At 38.4% G+C, this 24,893-nt stretch overlaps 1 protein-coding gene and 1 long non-coding RNA gene across 2 annotated transcripts; one reads left to right on the top strand and one right to left on the bottom strand.

Moving 5' to 3' along the window:
• The first annotated feature begins 20,238 nt into the window (after window positions 1-20,238).
• LOC115722122 (uncharacterized) lies at window positions 20,239-21,703 on the top strand. Its single transcript, XR_004012782.2, has 3 exons — window positions 20,239-20,457; window positions 21,041-21,105; window positions 21,459-21,703. It is a non-coding gene; the product is annotated as an uncharacterized LOC115722122 (long non-coding RNA).
• A 691-nt stretch (window positions 21,704-22,394) lies between these two features.
• Window positions 22,395-24,642, bottom strand: LOC115724095 (succinate dehydrogenase assembly factor 2, mitochondrial). Its single transcript, XM_030653552.2, has 5 exons — window positions 24,298-24,642; window positions 24,075-24,194; window positions 23,828-23,954; window positions 22,891-22,959; window positions 22,395-22,807 (listed from the first exon to the last, which is right to left on the bottom strand). Exons 1-5 carry the CDS (start codon window positions 24,420-24,422, stop codon window positions 22,661-22,663), a joined length of 588 nt encoding a protein of 195 aa, XP_030509412.2. The 5' UTR covers window positions 24,423-24,642; the 3' UTR covers window positions 22,395-22,660.
• Between the last annotated feature and the right edge of the window lie 251 nt (window positions 24,643-24,893).

The following is a 24,893-nucleotide window of genomic DNA, read 5'->3' as shown; positions in this document are numbered from 1 at the left end:
GCTTGGCTCTACCAAGCGTTCCACTGGTACTACCCCCAGCTCTTCGATTTCGCTATCTGAGGCTAACTTAGCCAGACAGTCCGCGTGAGCGTTCTTTTCCCGGGGGATTCTTTCTATTTTGTAGTCCGTGAACTCGTGGAGCAGCTCCCGGACTATTGTTACGTACGCAGCCATTCGCTCGCCGCGTGTTTGGTATTCTCCGGATACCTGGTTTACGACCAATTCGGAATCACTATAGACTTCCACTCTTTTGGCTCCTACAACTTTTGCTAATTTCAGCCCTGCTATTAGGGCTTCATATTCGGCCTCATTGTCTGAAGCTGCGAAGTCAAACCGTAGGGCCGCCTGGAGTCGCAGTCCGGTTGGTGATATCATCGCCACTCCGGCTCCAGAACCGTTTTCATTGGAGGCTCCGTCTACAAATACTCTCCATGTGGGGATTGGCGGTACCGGCGTATTCGCGGTTGCCTCGGCTTCGTTGCATTCAATAATGAAGTCCGCCAAGGCTTGGCCTTTTATAGAAATTCGGGGCATGTAGTGCAAGTCGAATTGACTTAGCTCCATTGCCCACTTGAGGAGCCTTCCGGATGCTTCAGGTTTTTGGAGGACTTGCCGGAGCGGGTGGTTGGTCAGAATTTTGATCGGATGTGCTTGGAAGTATGGCCTCAACTTCCTTGACGCCATCAGGAGGCAAAAAACCAGCTTTTCAATGACTAGGTATCTTGTTTCGGCCCCTATCATGCGCTTGCTGACATAGTACACGGGATGCTGAGTTTTCTCTTCTTCCCGGACTAGGGCAGCACTGACCGCGTGTTCAGAGACAGCCAAATAAAGAAATAGGTCTTCTCCGAGAACGGGTTTTGATAAGATAGGGGGCTTGGCCATGTGCTCTTTTAGCTTTTTGAATGCCTCCTCGCACTCGTCCGACCATTCAAACTTTTGGCACTTCTTTAATACGTTGAAGAAGGGTATGCACTTGTCCGTGGACCGAGAGATGAAGCGGCTTAAAGCAGCTACCTTTCCCGTCAGGCTCTGCACATCTTTATGCCTTTTGGGGGATGGCATGCTCAGGAGAGCCTGGATTTTTTCCGGATTTGCCTCAATCCCTCTTTGACTGACGATGAAGCCCAGAAACTTTCCTGATTTGACCCCAAAGGTGCATTTCTTTGGATTGAGCTTCATGCCGTATCTCCGGACCACTTCAAAGCATTCCTCTAAGTCGCTTGCATGGCTGTTGCATGCTTTGGATTTGACGAGCATGTCGTCTACATAAACCTCCATATTTCGCCTCAGGAGGCCTTTAAACATCCGGCTAACCATTCTCTGATAGGTTGCTCCGGCGTTTTTCAGTCCGAAGGGCATGACTAAGTAACAGTATACCCCCTTATCGGCCTTGAAGCTAGTGCACTCCTGGTCTGCCGTATGCATTTTTATTTGATTGTACCCAGCATAGGCGTCCATGAAGGATAGCAATTTGAATCCAGAAGTGGCATCTACCATCTGGTCGATCCTGGGCAGCGGGAAGCAGTCCTTTGGACAAGCTTTGTTTAGATCGGTGAAATCTATACAAACTCGCCAAGTTCCGTTCGGCTTGGGCACCAGGACCGGATTGGCCAGCCACTCCGGATTGTAGACGTTGCGGATCATGCCCTTAGTCAAAAGTTTTTCCACCTCTTTCTCCAGAGCTTCGGCTTTCACCGAGTCGAGCGGGCGTCGCTTTTGCTGGACGGGGGGCATGTCCGGATTGACGTTGAGTACGTGGGTGATGACATGAGGGCTTATACCAGTCATGTCTTCTTGGCACCATGCAAAGATGTCGATGGCGCCCTTCAGTGTTTTTATTATTTTTTCTTTTTCCTCCGCATCTAGGTTCTTCCCTAGCCGGAGTACTTTGGTGGAGTCGAGGTCGCACAATATTACTTCCTCGACGTCCTCCATTGGTTCCACAATTCTTTCGGACCCCATACGGGGGTCTAACTCATCCTCTTCAGCCACTTCTGGGTCAACTGACTCCCTGACCATTAGCACGGGCAGGTGGGTTGCGACATTTTAACATTGTCTTGCTTCCCCCTGGTTTCCCCTCACAGTTCCGATTCCGGCCTCCCGGGTAGGGAACTTCAGGCAGAGGTGCCGAATCGATGTGACTGCGCCAAAGTCTACCAAGGCCGGTCGGCCGAGGATCGCGTTGTAGGCCGTCGGACAGTCCACCACTACGAAAGTGCAGTATTTAAATGTGCTCTAGGGGGTGTCCGGGCACAAGGTGACTGGGAGCCTTACTTTTCCCATTGGGATAAGTGTCGTCCCATTAAACCGTGTGAGCTAGGACCCACTGGGTGAGAGGTCCCAGTCCGTCAAGCCTATCGCGGTGAAGGCTTCTTTGAAGAGTAGGTTCACGGAACTCCCATTGTCAATTAAGACTCTGGCCACCACTTTATTCGCGATGGGGGTCTCTATGACCAATGGGTCATGATGAGGGAAGTGCACTGTCTTGGCGTCTTCTTCCGTGAACGTGATGGGTTGGTCCATCAACCGGGGCCTTTGAGCTGGGAGTTGAGTAACTTCCCAAACCTCACTGTGTTTCGCGGCCCCTGCGTATCACTTAAGCTCCTTGCGAGTAGTTCCTCCGATATGGGGACCTCCGGAGATCATAGCTACCCTCCCATTAGGCCGGGGCAGCAGACCGGGGATATGCTGGGCGTCGCCCGTGGGAGCAGCTGGAGCTAATGCCCCTGCTGTACCCCCCGGTGTTCCCTGAGGCATACCCGCAGTCGCCTGGCCCGGATTGAGGTGGGGCAACCTATTTTTGATCCACTCGTAGAGGTGGCCTAATCGGATTAGATTTTCAATCTCGTCCTTGAGATTCTTACATTCATTGGTGCTATGACCGATGTCGTTGTGGTACTCGCATCTCTTACTCGGATCTCTCCGAGAGCTATCCTTGTACAACAGTTGTGGTCTCCGGTAGCGTGTATTTTGCCTAGTAGCAAAGTACACACGCTCTTGGGAGTCCGACAACTCCGTGTATTGAGTATACAGGGGGGTGTACCCCCTTTTCTGGCACTTCTCTCCCGTCCGGGTGCTGCCCTTGGAGGACCTTTTACTCCTCGAACCCTGGGAAGGGCCCGCCAGACTAGCAGCCGGAGCAGAGTGTGAAGGAGCTTGTCCATTCACTCCAGACGGGTTGCCAAAATGGGATGATGCTGGTGCCAAGGCTTGGCCCTGGCTATATCCGGGGGTGGCAGAGAATTGTATGCCACTTGCTTGTGGAGTGGCGGTCGGGGCAGTACCCGAGGGCGATACTCCGGGCATGTACCCTGCTATCCCGGTGGGATAGTATCCTCCGTAAGCCACGATTTGGGCTTCTTCGAGGTTGATATATTTTTGGACTCTCTTCTGGAAGTCCTGAAGGCTAGCAGCTCCTTCTTGCTGCAGTTCATTCCAGAAAGGAGTCCCAGTGCGGATGCCTGCTTGGAGAAGTGCAAGCTGTTGTCCGTCGTCAACTTTCTTGGTTTTCGAGGCTTCCTCTCGGAACCTCTTTATATAATTCTTCAAGGTCTCGGTGGGCAGTTGCTTGATATTAGTCAAGGCACTGACCTCCAGATTGACTTTTCTCGCGGTGACAAACTGTCTCCGGAAGTTGGTCTGTAGTTTGTTCGAACAGCCCACGGATCCCGGTTCCAGTTTTTTGAACCATTCCTCCGCGGACCCACTTAGGGTAAGTGGGAAGCACAGACATTTGGCGTCATTGCTGACCCTCATGACCGTCATGACACGGTTGAACCGTGACAAGTGGTCACTAGGATCAGAGTTCCCGGTATAAGCTGCCATTTCGGGCATCTTGAAGTTCTTAGGGAGCTCCGCCTCTAAGATGTGCTTAGCACATGGCTCTCGATCCTCGCTGTCTGAGTCGGAGTCATCTCCTTTCTGTCTCCGGGAGACTCGGGCAATGTCTTTTCGAAGTATGGCGAGTTCTGCCATAATTCCTTCATTTAACGTACCCGTGGAGACCGCGGGTCCGTATCTTTTTTGGTCAAGGTGATCTCGGAGATCACCTTGGTTCCCGTTGATTTGATTTCTCAGATCAACGGGAGGAGACCTCTGTCCTCTTCTCCCTCTACCCCCGGGTTCTTGGTGCACGAAAATGCTTTTTTGGTTCCCTCGATCCTGAGGGCCAAAGCACCCTTTTTGGGGCTTGCCCCTCTGCGGACCTTTCCCTTTAGGGAAATCTGAGCGGACCTTTCGCGGATCCTGCGCCTTTTTCTTTCGCCCTGGGGTAGAAGTAGGGTTTTTTGTTTGGTTCCCTTCAGCAGGGTATCTTATAGGGCTAGGCTCCCTAGATTTCTGCTGTTGGGAACTAGGCGAAGACGTCGCTGGCTCCTTGTCAAGTCCAGCGGTCATTGCCTTGGGGTGCACGTGAATGCCAGCTGCCTCCATGGCTTTTTGCATGGTCAGCATCACTTCTTGCATTTTCTGGTTTTGCGCTTTCTGAGCTTCGATCTCGGCTTCGTGATCGATAGCTTTTTGTCTGAGAAGCACCAGTTCCGAGTAACTACCTTCGTCGTAGGCATACTCATCAAGGTTTCCCTCGTAGTCATCATCGGGGATTATTTCCTCCTCCTCGGACCCCTCTGTTGCTCTTGAGGCTACCTCTTCCTCATTCGGGTCTTGAGCGTCTTCAAGAGGGTGAGGCTGACGAGTACTTCTAGTCTCCACCATGTTTGTGAAGTCAAGTGTTTATCTACAGTGGCTTTCTTCAGCTCTCAATGAAAGCACCAAAATGTTGACCGATATTTTCGGCAACTAATAAAATATTATAAAATTACCGAGCTGTAAGAAAGTGAGAGAAGGATTTTTACGTGGTTGGGGCGTTAATGAGCCTTAGTCCACGAGTCTTTGTTATTTATGGATGTCTTTAATACAGAGAATATACTTGGGAGAATTTCACCCTTATAAATACAGAGAATGTTCTTGGTGAGTATTTACTCTACTTGCTCATATGCAGCCCAAGATTCTCGATCCCATTTAATGAGCTTTGAGGGGGTATTTATAGTGTTTTTGGTGGGGAGATCCCTAGAATTGTCCTTACAAGTGTATCTGTAAGTATCCATAAAGTTGGGTATTCCCAATGAATATACCATGGGTAATGCATGGTCAAATCCCTAGGTGCTGTAGGGTTTTTATGTGGAATGTCCTTATTGCCTTTTGATTGACGCGACTCTTCACAGTGTAGCCGTCGCTAGACTTAAATGATCATTACTGTGTCGCTGCTGGTTGGAGGTTGTGCCGTCAGACTTTATTGCGTGTAGCAGTCCCAACACGCTTCCTTCCATGCGGCATTTAATGCGACTTGATTGCTCAGGAGAAACCTGACACCTCGCGGAGATGCCTTAGCGTTATATGAGCTTCCGGGAGCATATTGAGTTCCCTGTGCCTTCTCCGGGACCTATGTCCTGGACGTTACCTTATGGCATAAAGACTTAGCAAATATTGTGAATTGCTTGATCCACGTGTCCCTGTCTGATTGGTCCACGTATATTGGGCAAAATTAGGGGCAACAAGTGGTTACAACTTAATTTTTGATATTTAATTAAATTTAAATTTGAAAATATTTAAAACCTAGATTTTTTCTAATAAAACTTAAATCAGATATTTTTTCAAATTTTGTGGAAAAGATACTTAGTCAAATAAGATATTTTCTAGATAATTATTTCTAGACTACTTATTATTTCTAATATTAAATAGGAAAATATTATACATTGTGAAATTAATTATTTATATAATTAATTTTGGTACAATTTATTTTAAGTATGTTTTTCCTAGTATTAAACTAGAGATTAATAATTAAGCCTTCTCTACGCTTAATTATTTATTTCTTGAATTTAATACATTTAATTAATTTGAAAATTAAATATCTAAGTTGATTATTATTATCATACTTAAATATTTCTTTTTCGTGACATTTAATTAAATAGAAAATTATTTTTAGTTGAAATTTATTTTTTCAACTAAATTTAAATAATTTTCAAAATATATTTTTTCTTTATTTTATTAATCAAATTTCGAAATTGTATTTCTTAAATGCTAGAATTTCGAATTTTATTTGAAAAATAGATTAAAGTTGTAAATTATTTATTTTAATTTTGGACCAACTTAAATCAATGATTTTTTCATTAATTGATTAATTTAAAATAAATGAATTAAAGTACATTATTAGAAATTAAATTAATTAGTCAAAGGAAAATCTAGATAGGTGATATTTTTGCTTGAAGTATTTTTCTAGTGTATTTAATTAAATAGAAAATTAATATTTAAGTTGATTTTCATCATCATACTTAAATATTTGAAATTTTTCTTATATATTTAATTAAATAGGAAAATTATATTTTTTGTTGTAAATTAATTTTATTAATTAATTTTGGGCCAACATTAAATTAGAATAATTTTTCCAGGATTAATTTTTTATTTTACCATGCATTTTTGAAAATTGTATCCTTGAATACTTTAATTTTTCGAAATGCAATATATATTTATAGAAAATTAAATTTGAGTTGTAAATTAATTTAAATTAATTTTGTAACAGCTTAAATTAAATATTTTTCTAAATATTTATTGGAAATTATTACTAAGATGGAAATAATTTATATCCATCTAAGTAAAATTTATAAATATTAAATTCAAATTTATATTTAGAATTTTTCATTCTAAATTGGAAATTTTAATTAAATAAATATATATTTAAAATACATAGATAAAATAAAGAGAATCAAAGAAAATACAACTCACTTTAAATAATGAGCTTTATTATTATTAAGATATTCGATCTCCATTGTTGGTCTTACAAAAGTTAAATGTTTTCAATATAACCTCGAGACGCTAGACTTCGTCCCCCTATGGATGGTTATTCGTTGAACGCATTTAACACCGTAAGATCTCATTTGATAAGTGTTTTGTAAGTTTTCGTCTCTATTAGACTCTCCCCTACGGTGACTACTTAGAGATAAACTTATGAAACATAAAACAATGGTGGAAGCTCATAAAATGAGAATAACCTTCACTCTCGCCTACCGGGACAACGTTGGATTCTTATTTTGATCGAATAAAAGGTTGCTAGAAAGGTTTGCATTTTAGATGAGCTGACAACTCTATTCAATGAATGATACTTTGACTCTCGCCTACCGGGACACTGTATCAGTTTGTTGGAAACCTTGGAAATTATTTAGGATTGTATGTTTTAGTATTTTCACTGGTCATTCCTACTTGCTATATGTTTAATAATTTCTGAATTATGTATGAATTTATATTGAACCATGTTAATTTCTGTTATTAAATTGTAGTTTAATTTCGAATCTTCATTGTTGGTCTAACATGTTTGTTTATCTAATGAGATAAATCCCTAATGGATTTTCACCATTAGACATACATAATAGTGTAAGATCTCGAAAGATAAATATTGTATATGCAACATCTAGTTGTTCATCAATTGATGACACCTTAGACTAGTATTTTTACAATATGAAACAAGAAGATTACATAAATAAGATTACTTTATCTTTCGCTAATCGAAGCATCGTTGGATTCTTATTTATAAACGAAATTATCCTAATTTAGCTTATTCATTTCGAATTAGCTTCAAAACATATCATTGGATGAATGGTCTATAAATCATTTCATGTCATTCTATATTTTCTCTTAAGAAATTAAATGACGCATATGATTATAATCCCGAAATTCTATTGCCAATTGATATAAAACCTCAATCTTAGAAATCTCCTACTTATATGGGCAAATCAGACTTAGAGTTAAGATAGAATTACTCATTATATTTGGTATAAATTTAAGTCTTTGACTTTAATTTTAGATTCCAATTAGAATTTTTTTTTTTATATTTCTAATTCCAGGATGCAATACAGTTACACCTTCTCAAGTGTTTAATATCCATCTTCTATTAATAGATTCAAACTGTATGGAATATGAGTTAGGTATTCTGTGACCAGGATCCACTTGCAGTATTCTATGAACTCATTGATGTAACTATACCTAAGTCATCAAAAGACTCAATCACATTTTTTTATTAATCTATGGCATTTGTATCTTGATCATAGTGGATTTGACAAGATCAATCTCTGCAAAGAGTTAATATGCCTATATCCAATGAAAGTAGTTCATCTCATTCGCAGATGGATGTACATTCAGGGGTGGATATGAGTTTTTCGTTGTATTCTTAAAACGATAACTCTAGATTATACCTTTTAGCAAGAAATTTGAAAATGTTTGAAAATTTTCATTAATTTCTAGCAATGGTTAGAACCATTAAGGTAAGTGGTTAAAGATCTTGCGAACTGATAGGGGTGGAGAAATAGTCAGTAGATATGCAGTTCAAAGATCATTAAATTGATTTTTGAATTATATCCAAACTTACCTCCCCAGAAATTTCAAGTTGCATGTTGATGATTAGTTACTAGTCGTTGCCTAATTCCTTCTATGGTAATACAATTTCAGAATGATGTAATAGTTGTATACTTAATGTAAATCATTACTAGATTCATGGATGACCTAATCAAAATCTTAAGAAAAGCTAGAACTGTTAACCATGGTTTGTTAGCTGTTCTAAGTGATTAGGGGTGGACCATCCCATTGTCAATAGATAAGAAAGTGTTTATTCAAACAAATACTACTTTTCTAAGATAATGACTAAGTCTGAAAACAAGTAGCAAATAAAGGAGATATTTTAATTCTTGATTCCAAAAGTGTTCTATCATCTTATTTGACATATGATGATCCCACTGCCTCTGTTGTCTTGTCACAACCAAAGAGGTTAATACCATTTAGTTTTCTTAGACATAATTCACGGTACCTTGTCGTAGTGGGAGAATTTCTAGGAACTCACCTTCTTATGACTTGGGAGACACTAGTGATTAAAATCCATTGTGAGTTTAAACAAGTAATGGATTGTCAAGATAAGAAACTAAGAAGAAAGCCAATAGAACTATGGTTTAATCCATTCACATGGAGTAACCTAAAGTTTTCTATTACAAGGACATAAAAGGAAATTTTCGTTTATAAGTCTATTCAATGGACTTAACAAACTTCCTGTTCCTAGTATTATAGGTTTGAGTTTACCTAAACCTATGGCTTGTGGTATACCTGGTAATTACTTACTCTAATGCAAGCAACTTACTTTAGTGAGATGCTGAAGCATTTTCTTTCTAATGGCAATCTATACAAGCTTCACAACTTCTTAAACATAGATTTTATTTATCTAAGGAAAAGTTTCAACTATTCCAGAAAAGATAAAGCCATGAAAGAATTTCTTAAATTAACAGTGAGAGGTCTTAGATATGCTTTTGTATGCCTTAGACCAGACACCTGCTGTTGAGTGGGAGTAATGAGTAGGTATCAGATTAATCCAGGAGAAGAACATTGGAAGGCAATCAAGTAAATCTTAAGATTAAGAAGAGGAACTATATGTTAGTCTATAAGGGTGTGTTTAAAACTCTTAGACTACACCATATCAGATTTCGAAATTTACCTTTGTGCTAGTAAATCTTTCTAATAAGATGGTGGTTACTCTGGGGTGGAATAGTGATTTTGGAGAAGTGTAAAAACCTATCTGAAGTCTCTAGGTCTACCAGGAGGGGACTGAATGTTAAAGTTACAGGAAAGGTACTTATTTAGTCTAAGGAAAGTTCTATACATTTTTGGCACCTTTCCAAATTGCCTAAACTACTAGTGTTAATTTCCTGATTAACCAAAAGTAGTTGCCAAAGGTATAGAATCCAGTATCCCAAGAGAGTAGACATATAGAGAGGAATTTCACATTATCAATGATTTTGTGATTAAAGGAAGAGTAATGGTGGAGAAAATGTTGTGGTTAATTCAACCTTTCAGATCCTATTACGAGGAGTTTACTACTACTACACTTGATTTGTATATCAAGGAGTTGAGATTATTTGAAACGCACTTTTTGTTTTATATTAGTGCAAGTGGGAGTTTGTTGGGTTTTATGCCCTAAATAAAACTCATTTCAATATAATCAGATTTACTTATTAATATAGATCAGAAATAACATTTAATGTTGCATGGTTCACATGATTTATTTCATGATTATATGTACATAATGTATGAATTCATCTGAAACCCTTTTCACATACTTGATCCTGTTTATTGTGTCGTCAACACATTGAAAAGTAAACATGACTATGTGAATAAAGTTTCCTAGATTTATCAGACACAGGGTGTTACTGATATGATAATCTACAACAAGAGTTTACTTGCATTTGGAGAAATGCTATGTTCTTTCCAGAGCATTGGTTAAAGTAAAGCTCAGGTTGGATGCATGGAGTATGCATCGGAAGGGACCGATATTTAACTTTGACTTAGATTTATTAAACTTACCGTAATATCTATTCAAGTCAATATCGCCAAGTTGATCCTAGATCAAATGATCTTAATCCTGTTATGATTAGGCTCGATCTCGAGAGGCTATTCGTGTTCTTTGATTTGTTAGTTAAACCTACTTTTAGGTCAGGGTGATACGTACATTTTGGGAACATGTTAGTGCAATTGAGTGGGAGCGCTAGCATAAACATGGAATCTATAGCTTCTATCTGGCGAATAGTAAGCAAAGGATGATCTCCTTTGAGCTTGACCAAACGAACATAAATGGTGGAGTACTCATTTCACATAAGCTGAAATATCATTTATACGGGGTCAAGTGTTTTAAGGAATAAATACATTGTAGGGTGTAACGGTAATCTAATCCCTTTACAGTGTAGATCATTCATATAGAGGATCATTGATCACATTAGGATTATAACAATTGATAACTAATGATGCATCTATATGGTGGAACATATAGAGCATTCTATATACTGAGAGTGCAATTCTAAGTTCTATGCGTGGATTCAACGAAGAATTAATAAGTTAGTGAATTTTAGTGCTAAATTCTTGATCTACTTATTGGAAGCTCGGTTATATAGACCCATGGTCCCCGCACTAGTTGAGATAATATTGCTTGTAAGACTCATATAATTGGTTTTGATTAATCAATTATAATTCTCAAATTAGACTATGTCTATTTGTGAATTTTTCACTAAGTAAGGGCGAAATTGTAAAGAAAGAGTTTTAGGGGCATATTTGTTAATTATGATACTTTGTATGGTTCAATTAATAAATATGATAAATGACAATATTATTTAATAATTATTTATAGTTATTAAATAGTTAGAATTGGCATTTAAATGGTTGAATTAGAAAATTGGCATTTTTGAGAAAATCAGATGCAGAAAAGATAAAACTGCAAAATTGCAAAAAGTGAGGCCCAAATCCACTAAGCATGGCCAGCCACTTGTGTAGGCAATTTAAATTGATATTTTCATTATTTTAATGCCAAATAATTCAAACCTAACCCTAGTGGAATGCTATAAATAGATAGTGAAGGCTTCAGGAAAATTACACTTTTCTTCTGACACTTCTGATTCAGAAAAAACTGAGCCTCTCTCTCTCCCTATCTTTGGCCGAACCCACTCTCTCTTTCTTCTTCCTTATATTTCGAAATTCTTAGTGTGTGAGTAGTGCCCACACAAAGCAAGTGATACCTCAATCATAGTGAGGAAGATCGTGAAGAAAGACTTTCAGCAATAAGGAGTTTCAGCACTAAAGAATCAGAGAAAGAGATCCAGGTTCAGATATTGATAATGCTCTGCTACAGAAAGGAATCAAGGGCTAGATATCTGAACGGAAGGAGTCATATTATTCCGCTGCACCCAATGTAAGGTTTCCTAAACTTTATATGTGTTTTTTTCATCGTTTTAGAAAGTTCATATTTAGGGTGTTAATCAACATACTTGTGAGTAGATCTAAGATCCTGGTAAAATAATTTCCAACAAAAATGTGCTTCAAGTTGCATCAACCTGAACTCATTCCGATTTCGTTCTCTTTCGAAAGCTCTATCGGCGTCAAAAACTTTCTGCATTTCAGGAGTAATTATGCCATCATCCTCCTGCTTCAGCTCTTCAGGAGTTAAGATTGGGAATTTGCCCTTGTTCTTTCTAGGCGCCATATTTAGAACTTAAGAATAAGAGAAATTTTTAAGTGTAAGAGAGAAGTATAAGACAAGAGCTCTTATGAATAAGAAAGGGATTTGCTTTTATAGAGTAGTATACATGTTGGGAATGTAGGAAAATTTAATGGCCATTAAATGTGTAACTGTACAGGTGAAACGCATGAAATGGTGTATTTGTCGACTGAATACCGATACTATGTCGATATGATGTCGACAACATGCCAATTTGATGGTAGGGAAAACTTATTTGTCGATACTATGTCGACGTTATGTCTATAGCTTGTCGATAAGACACGTGTCTGACATGCAACATGGCAGTTGGGAAGGGTTGTTGGGAACGTAGGTAAAATTCATTAACATTAAATGTGTAACCGTAAAATATGAAACGCATGCACTGTGTGTTTGTCGAGTGAATATCGATACTATGTCGATTGTTTGTCGACATAGGAATGGATTTATTACCATTGTACACGCGTCTGACATGCAAATTCCTTTGGGAGTATATGTCGATATGATGTCGATGGTGTGTCGATTATATATCGATGAGGAGCATGCTTGGTAATGTTGTCGACATTATGTCGATATTATGTCGACAAAATGTCGATAATTCGTGTCATATTTTCTGCTGTTGTTGTTATCGACATTATGTCGATTGATATTGATGGGATGTCGATATTTGTTTTTTTTTTGTTGTTTTTTCCTTTACTCACCTTGTTTGTTTGGTTTGAAATTGCAGGAGACAAAGTGTTCCTTGTTGTATCGTACGATGGTATTTGGTTATGTGAGAATTATAATTGGATTTACAAAGTAGAGAGCAGCTTGACGTTGACAGTTACAACTGAGACAACCCTACAAGAACTGCGCCAAATTTTATATGAAGAGTTGGAAGTTGATCCTGTAGCGTATGATTTAAAGTTGGAGATTTATTCCTTGTACATGAAGGGACAAATGGTTGCGCCAGAGGTTATTAAGAGAGAACGCCAACTGAGAACGTTCTTAGAGATGAGGGCAACAATGTCAAATGCAGAGTTTATGCCATTATTTGTGACCAAGGTGAGAAAAGTTGGGAATTCGGAGCCTACGCCGCCTACTAATCCTCTCCCTCGGAGTGTGGTAGGGTCTTGCGTTCCCGAAACAGATGTTGGGATTAGTGTGAATGAGGAGGTTCCGACCAATGTAGAGGTTCCGACCAATGTAGAGCAAGAACAAGAAGCGACAGGATTTCATCAGTTTGAAGAGTTCGATACAACCTTCTACAATAACGATCCTATTGTAGATTTGAATATGGACGATGAACATGATTTGGCAGTCGATGAAGCCGTAGCGGGACCTTTGTTGAGGTTAGAGTGTGTACCGAGTAACCAAGGTACACAGCGAGAACGACAACCTCATAGTGAAAATCGCACTACACCTGGAACTAGCAGTAGTCGACAAGGCAGAACTGAAGAACATGCTCATTCTCGTCATGCAACCTTCTCAACGTTCTCCTCTTTTGAAGTTTGTACCAAGTTCAAAGCTCCTATGTGGAAAAAGGAAGATATAATGGAAAATCATGAGCTAACTACTTGTTTACAAAGTAAGGAAGCAGGGGTGATAGAGCTTGGTAATTTTTATGAAAACAAGGAAGAACTGAGACAAGTAGTGGGTAGGTTTGCACTTAATAACAATTTTGAGTGGATGGTGAAGAAGTCATCCCCTGATGTGTTGTACGTTACATGCAAGGCTCCAGATTGTAAATGGAGATTGAGGGGGAGGAAGAAGATGCATTCTGACAACTTCAAGGTCACTGTATTTCACAATGAACACACATGTAACTTGAATGCGAGACGTTCAGATCTCCGTCAAGCAGCACCATGGGTGGTTGGCCACCTTATTAAGGGGAAGTACACCCAAGATAGAACTAAGTACAAGGCTAAAGACATACAGAGGGACATTTTTGACAACTATGGTATCCAGATGAATTATGTGAAGGCGTGGAGGTGCAGGGAGATGGGACTTACGTATGCTAGGGGTACGCCTGAGTTTTCATACATGAAGCTTCCTGGATACTTGTACATGCTGGAACAGAAGAATTCAGGTACCATTACTGACTTGTATTTAGAGGATGAGCGGTTCAGGTACTGTTTTATATCACTCGGTGCATGTAGAAGGGGCTTTTCCTTTTGTCGTCCTGTTTTGAGTATCGATGGCACCTTCTTGAAGACGAAGTACGGCGGTATAATGTTAGTTGATGTGGCATACGATGCAAACAACCAATTGTTGCCGGTTGCTTATGGTAACGTTGATAGTGAGAATAACGACTCCTGGACGTATTTCTTACAGAAGTTGAGCGTAGCAATTGGCGTGGTTGAGAACTTAGTGTTTGTGTCGGATAGGCATCAAAGCATTGATCATGCTGTTGAACTCGTTTTTCCCAAAGCAGTCCACTGTGCATGCTATCACCACATTGTTATGAACGTGAACGCCAAGTTCAAGACTGATGCTTTTTACAACCAAATATATAATGTTGCTTACGCATGGTCGAAGACTGAATGTGATAGAGAGTTCGAGAAGCTTAAAAAGATGAATCCGGTCATTGCTGCATATGTGGGGAGTATAGGGTTTGAGAAGTGGGCTCACCCTTATTGTTTGGGCGATAGATACAGCATCATGACGAGCAACGCTGCTGAAAGCTTCAATAGTGTTACAGAAGAGTTCAGGAAATATCCAATAACTACTTTGATTGAATTTATCAGGTTCACACTACAATCGTGGTTCGTTGATCGCCTCAAAAATGCTGACAAATGTACCACCCCTTTGGCCACGCTCTTTGAAAAAAACTTGGCAAAAATTCATGAAAATGCAAGGTACAGGCGCGTCCAACGAAATGGAGCCAATTTGTATAATGTTGGTAGGGGACCTAACGGTGAAAGAGGTGGTGATGTGAATCTAGTTGAAAGAACATGCACTTGCGGCGTGTTCACGTTATTGAAACTCCCTTGCCTTCATGCATGTGCCGCGGCATTGAAAACGAACACAAGTGTGTACACGCTTTGCTCACCTTATTATTCAAAAGAAACGTGGAAAAAGATTTACGATGATACCATCAATCTTGCCGGTTATGAGGATGATTGGGTTCTCCCAATACACATCAAGAATATGAAAGTTGGGGTACCTGTGGAAAAGAAGCCTGTAGGTCGTCCAAGGAAAAGCAACGCTGGAAAAAGACGGGAGAACCGTTTCCCGTCTGGTGATAAAAAAGGTTCTGTACCTCGAAACTGCAGCCGTTGTGGAAGTTCAGGCCACAACAAAGCAACATGCAAAGCCCGCATTTGAGGCGTATTGTACTTATTCGTTGTAATAACATGTTTTCTATTTCAGGTTCGAAACTGCTTTAAAATAATGTCGAGGTTGAATATTTTTTGAATATTTTAATTATTTTTAGGTTTAATAGTTATTTTTGTTGAATAATATCGATATGTTATATTTGAAACCACGAATAATTATCAAAATTTGAACGTAGAGAAAGTCTATATATACATAACTGTAATGTTAATTACACAAATATACAATGTCCCCATAATTACACATATAATCAGCCGACATTCTGGTAAAATAAATCAACACACTACCGTTCACGAAACAACTTGATCCAGCCTTGCGTGACATCGGTCAATCCACGTTGCATCATGAGATGCTCCACATACTCAATGCAATAAACACCACAATCACCACTAAATGCAAAATAAAAGATAAAGTTAGTCTAACGTAAAACATATTTTAATACTATAGTACTTTTTTATCTCTATGTACCTGCTTGTTGCCTTCGGAACTAAGTCGTGAGTGGCTCGACTCGCATGCATTTTTAGAAGCACCGTGATGTCCTTGTTAGTTAACGCCTGGTTGTTACGTGGAAAATCCCCAAATGCATGGATTAGCGAGGGCAGCAGTTCTTCCCAAGTCTTCAAGACGGGTACCATGGCGGTCCAATGATAGACGCTGGAATCACAGTCGTAGACATTAATTTTCCACAGCTCTATGTCAACTTCAACTGTGACCCAGTGCCTTTGGTCGGGAAGATGCAAAATGAAGTAAATAAATTCGTTACCTATCCATCTCGAAAAGAACTGGTTCTGTAATTACGGAGAACAACGAAACAATTAACAAACCATAATAATCCTCCCAAACAATTAACAATCGAAGTTATAATCATAGTTCAACATTTAAAATCTTACTAAAATAATACCTTATGAACCCCTCTGCAGTACTCCAGGATATAATCCTCCCACACAAAGTTTCTCCTCGCACCCCTGTGGTTCGTCCATGCACTGCTGATCATGGTGGTCACGAATGTGGAGAGAATGATACCCTTCTGAGGAAATGTCAGTGGATAGTCGGCGCGTCACCTCCTCAGCATATGCATTGCTGCATCTATATGTTGCATATAAAGGGAAATGTCAGTTAGACAACAAAATATATTAATTGCACATAAAGTTGTAAAGTGAAGTAATGTTATAAAATACTTTACTTACGTCATCCGTAAGCCATTCCTGTGGTGTCAGCAGCTTCCAAAAGAATGATGGACCGTAATCACCACTTCTCAAATCCCGAAGTCGGTGGTTCGGAATGAGTCCACAACACCACTTTCGAAAAAGTATCTAATAATTGCTGATCCGGTGGCGCCAGGGGATCAAACGTCGAAGAAGGCCTCTGTCTCTTCTTCGTCTCCGTGTAGTCACGGAACCATACAGGAGGATTTCTCTTCCTCTTCCGACTCTTAACCACTGCAGGTTGTGCCTCTATCGACAGACTGTCACCCTGGGACTCGCTGTCATGTACATGGATAACACCTGTATCGATGGGAGTCACTGGAGCTCCCTCATAAGGATCGTACCCGTTAGGGAAGACCTCCTCCTCTTCTAGTGGGGGTGATGCAGCTGGTAGTGGGGTAGATGGATCTGCTGGGGCCTCCGGTGCTGAAGCTGTCGTTGGCGGACGATTCAACATGGCCAATATGTTTTTGAGCTGGTCCATAATTACGTTCTGACCACCCTTCAGCTTTACATGGCTGGTCTCGTATGCCTTCTTCAGCTTGGCATGAGCAGCGTACATACCATGAGTGTCAGCCTCGATCCTATCCAACCTCCCCACTAAATCAGTGTACTCCGCACCACGAACGCCTGATGAAGATGGTGCACTGGGCTGAGGGTCTGAACCAGTGGCCTGAAAAAATATATATCAAAAAAATACGGTAAGCATACGATAATTCCACAATATAACAAATATCACAGAACAAAAACAATAAAACAATCAAGTTATACAATCATAAAAAAAAAAGTTCCAAAAATTGGTACCTGAGTGTCTATTTCCTGAGTGTCTGGTACCTGAGTATCTGCCTCAGCCTCTGTGTCATCCACACCATCATCAACCAGGTTCTCCACACCATCGTAAGATATGGTCCTCACAAATGCCTCCTCCTCTGTCCGTGGAAGTAGCCCCTTCACAACTTCAAGATTCTGTTTATGGTTCAAAAAATATATGAATAAAACCATTTAGCATTTATTACAAGCATTTATGTTAAATAATTATTCTGAACATAAGTGAAATTCATACCCGTCTAGAAAATAATGCACTGACTTCTTTCTTCCCAATATCACCCTTGCTCGTCCAGCTAAGCATCCTGGGAAACTGAATCCCGTGATTCGTGCCATACCTCCTCCCTACCTCCAAAATGGCCTCATACGCCCAATATTGTACTGCAGGTGCGAAGCCATATGCTGTGTATTTGCACTCATGCTGAACATCCGAACTCAGCTTCTTCTCGTAGTTGGCCTTCTGTTTCAACATGTCTTTTTGAAGCGAGTGCATGAGTCTGGCGAATGAGTGCTTCCCCCAAGGAATCCGGCAGAAGAACTTGAGATCTTCGACATATCTAAGTATGTCAGGCGTAATCAGTGCGTTAACCTCGCGACCCAGAAGCACTGACTCGACAAACAAGCACAAGCCGAGCTTGTACAAGTCTTCCGGGTTTTGACAGTTTATGAACCTATCTTGGAGTGCTTCTGTCTTCACACTACCAGACTGGTTGAAATATTTGTTGATCAATCGGTCTGAGCCTTCGCGAGCAACCTGCGCAGCCTTCTCCTCTTCTGTTGGCCCGGTGGAGAAGTCCAGGCCTGTAATGAGTGCAAACTCAAGCACTCCGAATCTGAGCTCCTTCCAACCAATGTAAAACTGCATCCTCAACTCCTCCTGAGCATCAACCTTCATCTTGTGCATCATCAGCTGGTGAAATAACACCGAGGAGAATGTCAGGGGTACGACATTCCAAAAGTTACCGAAACGGCTTTCCTTCGCCCTGTTATTCAGATGGAACTCCTCAACCCGAGCCTTGATTTTTGCAAAACTCCCGGTGCCTCTGTATGTCACGCGGCCAGTAAAATGCTCCGATGCTGGAATTATGAGTCTGGGAGCCATCTGAAAAAACAAAAAACAAATCAATAAAGCTGCCAAAAAAATTTAAAAAAAATGTCGACATAATATCAACATGATACAACCAACAAAATAAACAACATGTCGACAAAATATCGACAACCTGTCGATATTCAGTCGACAATACAAACTTAAAATCAACATGTTAATATAATCGACAACATATCGACAGGTTGTCGATATTCTGTCAATAATTTCAATCAGACAATAATTTCACAACATGTCGACAAAATATCGACATCAGTCGACATTCAGTCGACAATACAAACTTAAATTCAACATGTTAATATAATCGACAACATATCGACAACCTGTCGATATTCTGTCGACAAATTCAATCAGATAAAAATTTCACAACACGTCGACAAAATATCGACATACTGTCGATATTCAGTCGACAATACAAACTAACAATCAACATGTTAATATTTTCGACAACGTATCGACATACTGTCGACAATATAGGGCAGAAAATACACTAAAACCACCAATCGATATCCTATCGACATACAAATAACAGCAAATTCAAACAGACACCCAATCTATCGACATCCTATCGATATCCTACCGATATGTCATCGATAACCCTGTAATAAACACATATACCATTGAAACACCAACATCTACAACCTAAAGAGCACAAAAGCTACAAAAAAATCCACTAATCTCAACAACATGCAATAATTGGCATCCAAATCTATGAAAAATATATTTTTTCTCAAAAAAAAAAACATTACCTTTTAATGAAATTGGTGGTGGTGGCGATGGGTCCTGCTCGTGGTGACGTTTCGTCGTGGGTTTGGGTGAAATTTGAGAGATACACACCTCGGTTTGGGTTTGGGTTCGCCTCGTTTGTGGGTTTGGTTCGCTGTTTACTGGGTTTGTTGGGTTCGTGGTGGAGATGGGTCGACAGAGACGGGTCTGCTGGTTTGGGGGTTTGGGGTTTACAGGTTCCTGGTTCGTGGTGGAGATGGGTCGACGGTGGTTTCTGGTTCGTGAAGAGGGAAAGTCAGAGAGAGAGAGAGGGAAAGTCAGAGAGAATGAATGAAATTTTATTTTAGGGGTATTTTAGGAATCGTTTTGAATTAGTGGTATCAATTTGTACAAAAAATAAAAGGGTCCAATTTTTGATATAGGATATTTTATTAGGGGCAAATAATGAAATTTCCCTTTCTGAAAGTACAAAAGCCAAAAATACTCCTATGGTAGAAACAAAACTGATGCCTCCACCTAAAAGTTTCCATTATATATACGTGTGTGTATATATAGAGAGAAAGTGTAATGACCACATATTTAAACATATGAATTAGCAGACAGTTAACTTATTATTAGTAATTTAATTATTATAATAATATGTACATTAGTAGAAAATAAGGCTTATTGTCAAAAATAAATATTAATGAGATAATTTCTCAATTATGAAGATTTTATTGAATTATAAATGTGTCATGCATGTTATATATGAATTTTGCTATTTTTCCTATTTTGGGCTCAGTAACAATGAACCTCAATAATTTGGTCATTAATGTCACAGAGATACGTTTAAGTATCTTATATTTAGCATGGTAAGATTTTATGGACGTTTGAAATGTCAAGGTTGTGTGGGGTAATAGATTTTTAGCATTTTACCTCTAGGCTTTAAGGTTGCTTAAAGAGGAAGAAAAATGGTATTTTAGTCTTTTTTTCCTAAGTTGGAGTTAGTTAAGTTAAGGGGATTTCTAGAATTAATTAGGTTAGTGTTGAATTAGTAATTAAAATAAAAGATAGGTTAGATAATATCAAAAATTAATTTTCACTCTCTCCATACTTCTCTCTCTCGACCCTAACAACCTAAAAAAAATCAAAATTTCAAATCAAATTCATCATCCTTGAGCAAGAATTCAGCAAGATTTTTGGTAGGAAAGTGATTTTTAAGACCTAAGGTAACCCTAGTCTACTCTTCTGTTTGAATTTCTAAGAAAAAGCTTGGTTTGATTATGTGAGTTCTGAATTTATTTCTGTTTGAAGTTGGGGAGTTTAGGGTTTATTTTAGAACATGTATTAGGTTTGTTTGAGATGTTTTTGGTAACTGTAGTGGGAGTTGAGCTAGTTTGAGTTCTTGAACTCAAAGCTTGCTCAACAATGGTTGGTTTGTCTTTAGAGGTTTGATGTTGTGATTTCTGGTTAAATTATGTCTATTGTGGTGTAAATATGTGTTCTGGAAGGTTTGGCAAGATTTGGGGTAGAATTGAAGCAGATTGAATTTTGGTGTTTTGTGCTACTAAATGGCCCACTGTTTCTACAGAAACGGTGAACCGTTTCCCCAAGCATGAGCCCAATAAACTGTTCACCGTTTGGGGATCCAACTCACCAGTTGGGATGATTTTCAAGGACCTCGATTTTTGTATTTTCTCAAAATTTAGGGTTTTTCATTCTATTTATCGATAAGGAAACTTCTTATTTTAAGTTAAAGTCTCAAAAGTGATCTTGAGTGTCACTTATCAATTTTACGCGATTGTGACTTAGGGCCACTAATCGTTGAGCAGCAGTTTCCACTCAGGTTGGCCAACACACTTGATTATGGAATTGAGGTAAGATTAGTATAATATATGCACATATGTACATGTTCAGCATGCATGTTTCAATAGCCATCAAATTAGTATATCAGGGTATTAGTAGAGTGTACATCGAGTTGTACTGAGATACCGACAAATATATGCTAAGCTTTTAGAAAGTACAAACTAATGCTACCAATGCCTGTACGCCTAGAGTACTGAGTGCATGTGGTATTATAATTAGTTGTACTTTAGTCAAGAACTTTCGTGACTCAATTTTAGACTTGTGAGTAGGTGTATGTGCACCTAGTTATAGATTGGTTATATATTTATGTGTTATATTTTTTTTACCGAGTTTGTCAACTTACATATATGTTTTCTTTGTGTAGGTAAGGGCAAGTTAAAGATTGAACAACAGTGAGTGTAGAGCTAGATGAAGATTGTAGATATCCAAACGGTTAGACCTAGAGTGTTCAGGTCTATGGAACGGCATGACTTAGATTTTATTAGTCGCGAAGCGTCACATTTTGGTTTTATTTTATTTTGTTGTATTTGAAAAATAGATTGGGATTCTAGATTATGTGAACTTATATATATTAGCAAGGTTTATAATTATTTTAAAAGTTCTATTTAATTACTTTTGCAATAAACTATTTGATTAGTAAAGGTTAGTACAATAATTAAGAAAATTACTGTAATGCGCCTAAACTAGTATGGCGTTACAGAAAGTGGATTTTGAGAGGGAGTAAAAATAAGTTATTACAACCATAAATAAATTAAATTAAAAAAAAAGTTGTCACAAGGATAATTTTGTAAAATAATTAGTTTGAGGCATAAGAAAAAAATATATTGTTTTTTTGTTGATAAATTTTAAATAGGGGTGTGCAAAAAAGCATCTGATTCATTTATAACCGACTGATTCAATAAAATCAGATATCCAATCATAATTGATTGGATTGAATATAAATTTTAAAAAATCCAATTGGATCAACTCATTGGATCAACTCATTTATTCATTAATTTTAAAAGATCCAATGTTAGGATTGGAACTGATCCATCCAATAAATAACTTGATTGAATTGGATCCAAATCCAATGAACACAAACTTGGTAGTTATGTGTGTATAGATCCCACAAATCGTACATATACGAGCAATGTGGGACAAAATACACCAGTTTTTTTTCTTTTTTTTTGATAAATTTCAAATATGCATAGCATTTATCCGATTACTAAAATTTTATATAGTAGTTAACACTTGTATCTATTTGTGTAAAATAATCCCACAAATAAGTTGTCAGACACAATAAACGATCTAATAAATTCCATTTTCACTATCAACAATATCCTTTAAATCTTTAAATATTCCATTCCACAAAAGATTCACTTATTTGATATTCTGACTACATAATAGCAACTTTCGATGGACGATTTTAGCAAACAGCACATGTTCACAACTTTTATATTTTGATTTTTTTATCTCTTTGTACTGAACTTGTACTTATTTAAACAAAGACAAGCAAATATACATATACAAAATCCTCTTACAAGCAAAACAACTGGAAAATCTAACATTAAATCATTGATGACAGAGTTACTGATTTCCAGTAATAGGGCTGTCCCGAGCTCTCTTGATGTCATCCCAACCTCTCACCCATGGCTGTCCAGGTTTTGCTCGAGTTTCAGGAGAAGAATGTGTATTAAGGTTGTTCATGACTTTGTCACGTAGAGCATTAAAGACCTAAGCAAAAATGTATGAGAATTGAAAAATAAGGGAAGAAAAAAGAACCACCGAGTCATGAATAAATTTTATCCAAATCTTACAGGATTAATTTGGAGGGCCTCAGGAGGTTGCTCTTGACCAGTTATCCACTTCCAGAGATCTGGATTTTCCTAAACAAAGGAGAAAGAGAAGCATAAAATTAGAAAGGCAATGCAAATAAGTTGATCAAGTCATTTCTTAAATCTCTTGTTTTTGACAACAGTTCTCACTAAAAATGAAGTCCTACTCTCCTAAACTTGTGACTATCCCATGTTAGTTCAAATGACTTTGTATATTACACCAATTAAATGAGGCAAGAGCTGAAAAGAAAGGGTTCTAATTAGTAATTTGGTTATTAGAATTTAGACTAAATGTAATCTTTATTTGATATTCATGTCGAAAAATCCCTGTCTATCTTTAAAAAGCCAATTCCATTCAATAAAACTTATACGCAAGCAACACACCATACATAATAAATCTTCCCAATTGAATTGCTCTCATACAATGCCAAAATCAAATTCAAGGGACCATGAAATTGACATCAACTGGTTCTCCTTCATGGAAGGAGGCAGCTTGAATGGCCCCGTGTTTGGAGTTGAATCTCACAGGAAGCTAAACAATTAGAACTACCAAAAGAAGTATAACTTCAACCGCATGGAACATCCTAAGAGATTCTACTGTCAGGTAAATGAAAATAAATTGATGGATTACAAACTAGATGGCCACAGCACGACATAAGCTGTTGTGATCAATGTAGATTTAGATTACAGTTGTTTCATCCATGAGTCAAAGAAGATTAATAAACCAACAAACCTAGCACGCTAATTTCTTTCCATTAAATAATTCAAAAGGTTCTAATACAAGCTCAAATCCCAAACAATTGATTTATTCAAATTCAATTATCCAGGGTAATGAAAGACATTCCTCTGGAAATGCATTCAATTCATGAAGCTATATGTGTACATCACACGAAATGAAAAATTAAGGAATAAAGTTTACCAGGTCGAGGACATGGACGAGAGCTTTGATTCCATTTTCATCCATGGAACTGATATGCTCCTCTACCCATTTGCCCAAAACCAAATCCAATTCCAGAAACCCCCTCTGTTTGCTCCTGTATACCAATCTATTCGTTTCCCCACAACCCAATTCGAGGAAAACGAAAAGTAAATAAAAATAGCTTGTTATTTTTCAAACTGAAATTCCACAAACCAAATATAACGAAGAAAAAAAAAAAGAAAGAAACCTGTTATAAAGGCGTTTCTTGTTCTCTTCGTTGGAGAGATCGATATCCAAAGACTGTAAATTGGTGTAATTGTTCGAATAAAAACGGTAACCCCCAGAATAAGCAACGCTTGAACGAGGCCTGCCAAGTGTTCGTCGAAATGCACAAACGAACTCGTTATCACGATTACGAATTCAACAACTTCAAATCACAGAACAAACGAATAAATATGGAAATAACCGACCTACAGAAGGATTCAGGCGCTCGAACGAGAGAGTTGGCCGCGGCGATCGAGATGGTGCGATGGATTGCGGCCGATGATTGGAGAAGACGGTCGATCGAAACCAATGCTCTTCTCAAACTCCCCATTTCAGACTCAAATAGATATTCTTCGTTGAGTTGGTTTGTTTGGCTTATTTTGGGATGGGGAAGATAAATAAAATTTGTTTCGAACTTTATAATTTATATACTGAATCGTGGCTCGCTGTTTAACCGAGGAACTCCCCTATGGATATCGTGGATTTTCTTTCTCCGCATGTAATCGCACGAGTTTCTCTCAATAAAAAAAAAAAAAAAAAAAAAAAAGGTGTAACTTAAATTTAAAAACCAAAGGTGTTTTTTTTCTTTTTTCTAAATACTTATAAATACTTAATTTTAATTTTTAGTTATAAATAAATATTAAATATCAAGTCATTGTCCATATGTCATTTTTTTATTTGTATATTAGAATTAATTTTTTCAAAAAAATAAAAATTTAATGACATGGACAAATTAGAAATTGCCACGTGGTAATTTACTTCACACTTAACAGCTAAGTACCTACAGAACTTCTTAAATTAT

This window comes from Cannabis sativa, chromosome 9 (assembly GCF_029168945.1).
Source record: "Cannabis sativa cultivar Pink pepper isolate KNU-18-1 chromosome 9, ASM2916894v1, whole genome shotgun sequence".
NCBI classification, from domain to species: Eukaryota; Viridiplantae; Streptophyta; class Magnoliopsida; order Rosales; family Cannabaceae; genus Cannabis; species Cannabis sativa.
Note: the sequence above shows the minus strand (reverse complement) of the source record. Positions and strands in the feature narration are given on the sequence as shown.

Excerpts from the sequence above, each read along its gene's own strand:
- LOC115724095 (XM_030653552.2), bottom strand. The coding sequence starts at position 24,422 with ATGGGGAGTTTGAGAAGAGCATTGGTTTCGATCGACCGTCTTCTCCAA. Across the intron at positions 24,195-24,297 it reads GCGCCTGAATCCTTCTGTAG|GCCTCGTTCAAGCGTTGCTT; the intron begins GTCGGTTATTTC and ends AACACTTGGCAG. Across the intron at positions 22,808-22,890 it reads AGGCCCTCCAAATTAATCCT|GTCTTTAATGCTCTACGTGA; the intron begins GTAAGATTTGGA and ends ATTTTTGCTTAG.